The 6790-nt window shown below is 43.4% G+C and overlaps 1 protein-coding gene across 3 annotated transcripts in view; it reads right to left on the reverse strand.

Annotated features, from left to right (window-relative positions):
• The window catches only part of Fam160a1 (family with sequence similarity 160 member A1), a 256635-nt gene that overhangs the window by 21930 nt on the left and 227915 nt on the right, over positions 1-6790 (reverse strand). For all 3 annotated transcript variants that reach the window (XM_031374231.1, XM_031374229.1, XM_031374230.1), the window contains one exon: positions 4340-4419. In XM_031374231.1, coding sequence (XP_031230091.1) covers positions 4340-4419 — 80 coding nt within the window. The remainder of the gene's footprint in view (positions 1-4339; positions 4420-6790) is intronic.

The raw sequence follows: 6790 nt of genomic DNA on the forward strand, positions 1-6790 counted from the left end.
AGAGAGAGAGAGAGAGAGAGAGAGAGAGAGAGAGAGAGAGTGAGTGAGTGTAAGGACATAAACATTTTCATTACTTCTTCAACCCTCTACAACCTTTTGTTGGGCATCATTTATTGAAAGAAGCCATCACCAAAGGAAAAATGAAGGTTATGAGCTTTGGAGGAGGACATGAGATGTGGAGTAGGAGGAGATGTGGGAGGTAGGTATGATGAAGATACATTGTATACATGTATGATTCTCAAAGAATAAATTTTTTTTTTAAATAGGCCACTATTGAGTCTAGCCAATGAGTAACAAGTGGTGATGCAGAGCCTACATTCCTACTGCTACACTGGCAGGGAAACAACCAATCAGAAGGCAGAGACGAAGGACTGAAGCACAGCCCATAGACAGAAGACTGGCTGTGAGCAGGCGAATGAGCTTCCAAAGATCTTTACTGGTCACCATAGTTCTAGCCATGTTTCTCCTGCTCACCCCTCCCTAGGCTGGCTGTCCACCTCTGCCACTGTCCCCCAGCTCCTTCCCAGGACAGAGATGTCCCTGAGCTGTGTACACACCACCTCTCTTCAAGTAAAACTTCCCCCTCTGGACACAGTAGGCAACAGAGCTCATAAACCTGATGAAAGACACACTAAGAGGATTCAGAAATGCCAACCCAGGCACAAGCAGTTGATTTTCCCCAGAACTGGGACACTCCCGCAGCAGAGGGTCTTTTGCACCCCTGCCTGCCAGTATTTCCAGACTGTGCTTGGCCTCTCACAGGTACATACACCCAAGGGGCCATTTTTCCTGGGATTCCTCTCTTTCTTTGGGAATCTCTCATCTCAATGTACTCTTCTGACACTTGGCCAAAGGAGAAACTTGCATCAGTTATTAATAGAATACTACTCTGAAGTTTCGATATTTAAGAGCACTTAAGGCACAACAGACAGAGATATAGTAATTTATTTACCACATAACAACTTCATTAGGAGGGATCCACACAACCTACACTGCTCACAGGCTCTCAGGCCCCCAAGCTTATAATGCACTGTCAACAACTTTACAGCAGGCAAAAATGAAAAGGGTAGATTATAACCTATTTTTATATTCTTTCCAACAAAGTTTAAATGCCTAGAAGAATAAAGTTCTTTGTTGCCCTTGCTTCAGGGACAGATTCTAAATCAGAAAAGACATTATTTTTATGAGTTTAAAATATATTTTCTAGAAAGTTCCCATCCTTTAAGTGTATATAATATCCCACATTGTTTCAAAATGCTGTTGTGGATATCACCACAGTTGTTCCTCTCAATAATCCTACGAGGTAGCATATTCCAGAAGTAGAACAAGAAAAATCTGCAGCTCAGGGGGAGGAGAGGGAGCCAGAGGTCTCCTGCACAGGTCTTCTCTGGTGCTTTCCTCTAGCACTCCACCAGGAAGTAGCGTAGGAAATGGAAGTCCGCAGTAAAGAACAAATGTGCTTGCATTAGCACGGTCATCTCCATGGAAAAAGGAGCCAGCCAGAGCACCTAAGGCCAGGTGGTAGAGCTGGCTGCACCTCAGGCCTGGCACCCCCTCCTTCTTCCACAGAACTTGTAATAGTGTGATGCCCTGCAGGCACCTCTGAGACATCACAGAACCCAACCAGCCCTAATTTGGACATGCCCACTCTCAAACACAGGTTCATTTCCCATCTTAATAAGGCCCAGGCCTGGCTCTCAGGTGCAGCCATTTTTAGCACCGCTGCTGAGGACAGATCTGAATACTATGCGCAGACAAAAAGGGATCAGAGCTTATTTTGTAAAGCTCACCAGATGTGCAACAAGCAAGCCTAGCACCACTCTAGCCTTGCCAGGCCTTGGTGACCCGAAGGAGGAAGCAATGGACCTCAGATCTGGTCAGGCTAGCATTTCAGACACACACACACAGAGAGGCGGGGGCTTTATGCCTTCTGTCAGCGGAGCAGCATTTAGGAATTTAACATTTAAATGCAATCAAGCTTTGCCCACCTTGAGTAAGAGCCTGGGTCTGAGCAATAAAAAATGCTAGATTTCACTCAGGTCCTGCTAATGCATTCTGTCCTGTCTGTAGATACTTGCTGGGGAGCTGAAGTAAGCCTTTTAAAACAGACTACCAGCTGCGTCCTTATGATCGGATTTGTTCTCTGCTAATGCCCTAAGATTAGTTACTGATGACCTGATTTAAATCTTAAAAGTTCAAAAACACTGTTTTACTTAAAAAATCTTATAAATCACAGTCTCCAATAAAGTGACAATCTGCAAGGCCCTCCATGGTGTGCCACCAAGTTTTTCAAGACTTGGATTTAATTCCCCTTCAGTGAGATGCTATATTCACATCAGCGGTCCCTCCAGCCAGAGATGCTCCAACTCCAGTGGTATGGCAGGATCTTCTAGACTAAGGCTTCTCAACCTTCCTAATGCTGTGACCCTTTAATATAGAGTTCCTCCTGCTATGGTGACCCCCAACCATAAAATTATCTCATTGCTACTTCATAGCTGTAATTATGCTACTGTTATGAACTGTAATGTAAATATCTGATATTCAGGATATCTGATATGCAACTTGAGAGTTTTGACCCACAGGTTGAAAAACACCACTCTAGAGCATTTGTTAAGACACAGCTTACAGGCCTCACCTACAGAGCTTCTGACTCACCAGGCTTGAGGGAATCTGCATTTCTGACCATTCCTGGCATTCCCAGAAAGTCCCATCGCTGAACCTGGATTCACCTCAGTAACACTTCCCCATCTCTCTCCCTCCCCTGCTTCTCTCTCCCTCTTCTTCCCTGCTTCACTCCCTCCTCACCCCCCTAAGTACACATACATACATGTGGAGGTCAGAGGTCAACTTCATATAACACTCCCAGGGCACCATCTACCTTGTTTATATTGAGACATGGTGTCTCAAGTGTCGAGGACTAGACTATTAACTCCGGGCTGGCTGGACAGTGAACTCTGGAGATCCTATCTCTGCCTCTCCTGCACTGGGATTATAAGCAGACACTATCACACCCAGCTATTTTTAAAATGGGTTCTGTGGATCAAATCAGGTCCTTATGCTTGCATGGCAAGCTCTTTATCAAATGAGCTGTGTCCCCAGCCCCTTTCAGTGATTTCTACTCAAGTCATATCAAAACCCAGCAGTGGGCTAGAGAAAGGCCAGGTCTACCGCTAGCCCTGTTCTCAGGTTCACTAGTCCTTGTGTCCACTAAAGGAGGAGGAGTGCACTCAAGGTTGTGCTTGCTGGCCCTCCTACACTGTACTCTTCAGGCAGGCCTGCATACCTCTGCTGCCAAGGCCTTCTGCTCTTCTATTCCCTGCCCATCAAAAAGCACAGCTCTGTGTCTATATGCTAGCCCACTTAAGAGCTGATGGAACAACCCAACACATCTCTATGGGAAGCTAACTTCTTCAAAGTTTTGGTCTGTCTCTGCTCCATGCATAGCAGTTACAAAGGAGAGGGCCAGATAATTTTGCTCCAGCAGTCTTCCTATGGGGATCTTAGTTCTATAGCCCCTCTTTATACACCCTGCAGCTCATGTCAGGGTGGGTCTCATTGGAAGGTTGCATTAGATTTAGGATTTGGGTCGGCACAAAGGATGAAAAGGCAACCACAGGGGACCAGCCTGGTGCTTCTGGGGTTCAGCACTGGGATTCAGGCCCACACCACATGTTAGCAATGAAGTGTGGTCATTTTCCTACACCAAAGCACGGGGTGCCATGAGCACGGGGAGAGGGGAGAAGGCAGAACTGGGGACTGCTGAACCTGTGGCCTAACTAGCAAGCTCAGACCATCTTAGCTGCCTGAGACACCCATCCTCAAACGGCAACGTCTTCAAAGGTTCCCCGCATTTCCCACCTTGTCCCCTATCTGTTCCCTGCTGTCCTCACAATGGAGCACACAGACTGGACAGTTATGATGGTGTAATGTTTCTAAAGAAGAGACTGAAGATTATATTCAAGTGTTTTATACTTGAAAAAGTTGGTTTTAATAACAGGGGTTGGCCTTTAAGAGGGTAACCCCCAAAAGGGTACCTCAGGAGGATGAAGTTCAGCCATGACCCTAAAGAGCTTTAATACTTAACAAACTTCTCGAACATTCTCCTTATTGTTTTCAGGGACACATTTATAGTGTGATACAAATACCCCCGCTAAAAACTTTCCATAATAAAACAAAATTAACTTTGGTAAATAACACCAAAAAAATTAAATTGGCTCTCTTAATAATTTCCTTCCTCAGAGGCATGGTCCTTGCTTCACTTACACTATCAAACTGAAACAAAACAGTAGTAGTACAGAGGAAACACTTCCTTCACAAGAAGAAAATGATGGAAACTCACCTTAAAACTAGCTGTAGCATCACATCTTCACAGTGTAAACCGATGAGCGTTCTGAACAGCGCCAAGGACACCACACAAAGCTGGGGACAATCAACACGGCTGTGTCAGTGTCAGGCAGGGAACGCCACCCTCAACAGATGACAAGGAATTACAGAACAAAATGGTCTCTCTATCCTTGGCAGTTTTCATAAAACACGCATTGCTGCCAGGAACCAATATATTCAGTATATCAGTTCCCCTGGGGGAAGAGTTAGCTAGAAACCCCATTGCCTGCCTGAGAGATGCTCGTGCTTGTGTTGTGAATCTTCAAAGATCCAGATAACAGGAAGGAGCCCCTTCAACTCCCAACACACATACAATCTTCCCTACTTCATCTTTAGACAATTTATTGTTCTAAGTTGTCTTCAAATATGACATTGGTTATTTATAAGACGGGGCTCCCTGGAAAGTACTTATAACCTGGCCAGCTCTCTCCAGAGTTTGCAGCTCCAGGCCTTAATTTCTCTCTTGCTATTGGGGCAAATTTGTCTTTTTGGCTCCATTTTCTATAGTGTTCTGAGAATGAAAATCTTCTTCCCTAAGGAGTTTACTCAAAACAAAATAAAATAAAATAAAATAAAATGAATTTTCTTTTACAAACACATGAATTCTTTCAATCTCTATTTCCTAAAAAGGAATGATCAAACAGCAAATATCCAATTATAAAAATCATTGTAGCTTCCGTATCATAGGCTGTCATCAATCTATCAGGCCATTTAAGTAATTTAGACTCCTTATTCTTTGTAGAGAAGAGTAAATGCTAGTTTGTATCCTAGGCAGGATGAACTTACACCAACAAAGGTATTGTAAAGCCAGGTATTGACCTGGCTTCAAACACCTCCTTTGATCAGGGTGGTGACAGGCTTCGGCAGTCAGACACAACACATTCTTTCCCATTCCAAGGCACTGTATATGTTCCATGTGATGGTTTGAATAGGTGTGGTCCCCACAGACTCATCTATTTGAATGCCTGGCCCTTAGGGAGAAGCATCATTAGGAGGTGTGGCCTTGTTAGAGTAGGTGTGGCCTTGCTGGAGGATGTGTGTCACTGTGGGGTTGGGCTCTGAGGTATCCTACACTTAAATCTATGGCCAGAGTGACAGTCTTCTGTTGACTGTGTCAAGATGTAGAACTCACAGCTCCTTTTCCAGCACCATGTTTGCCTGCATGCTGCCATGCTGCCCGCCATGATGATAATGGACTAAACTTCTAAAACTATAAGCCAGTCCCAATTCAATGCTTGTCTTTACATGAGTTGCCTTGGTCATGGTGTCTAAGACCTCCCCTTACCTGGCATGCCTTTCCTGCCTCCTCTAAGACTTAGCCTGGAATCACCTCTCCCTGGGAACCCTTTCTGTTCTTTCTCACAATACAGTCACCCAACACTTTTCCAGTCTCAAATAGCTATCCTGCTTATCTATTGCCATAGTAACCCCTGCCAATCACTGTCAAGGTGCTTGCCAAGGTGTGTGTTTCTTTTAATAACTGAGTTGTAAGAGTTCTTTATTCTATGTACAAGTATTTTATATGATTTAAAACTTTCCAATTATTCTGTGGGTTGTCTTTTCAATTTTTCAAATCTTGTTTATTTGTTATGTGAAACTATTACTGTTGTACATGTGTGCATGATGTGTGTGGACACACATTCCACTGTGCACATGGATGTCACAGGACAGCTTAGTAGAGTCAGTCCTCTGCTTCCACCTTTATGAGGCTCCCATGGATTGAATTCAGGTAACCAGCTTTGCATAGCAAGAACATTTAGCCACTGAGGCATCTCACTGGATCTTAATTTAGATTTGTTTCTGAAATACGGTCTTGCTTTGTCACCAGGCTGTTTTCCAACTTGTGATACTTCTGCCTCGGTTTCCAGAATGCTAGGCTCGTGGGCATACACCACCCATTACGTCTTGCTTCCATGTCTTAGTATTCCTACATCACTAAGGAGCTTCATCTTGAATATGTCTAGTTTTGTCTAATTTTTCTTTTGTTGCTCATGGTTTTGGTGCCATCTTAGAAACCACTGCCAAAACTGCACAGATTTTCTCTAAACTTTAAGTCTTTGAGTCATTTTCAGTTAATGTTTGTTTATCATATGAGTTAGTAATTCAATTTCATTCTTTTTTCCTCATGACCTCTTTTTTTTTAGTTGTTACACACACACACATGTGCATGCATCCACATGCAAGTGTGTATGTGTTCCTAAACACATAAATATAACCTGTTCTGTCCATGTAATGTTCCATATACATGATCTCAGGTCCAACTTTTCATAAATTGATGCCCAGTTGTCTCTTTTTGAACTTTTTTTTGTGGCTCTTCTGGGAAATTTGGGTTTCTGTGTGAATTTTAGAATCAGCCTATCAATCTCAAGAAAGGCTAATTAATTTTTTTTTTTTTTTTTTTTTTTTT

The sequence above is a fragment of the Mastomys coucha genome, unplaced genomic scaffold, assembly GCF_008632895.1.
Source record: "Mastomys coucha isolate ucsf_1 unplaced genomic scaffold, UCSF_Mcou_1 pScaffold16, whole genome shotgun sequence".
Lineage (NCBI taxonomy): Eukaryota > Metazoa > Chordata > Mammalia > Rodentia > Muridae > Mastomys > Mastomys coucha.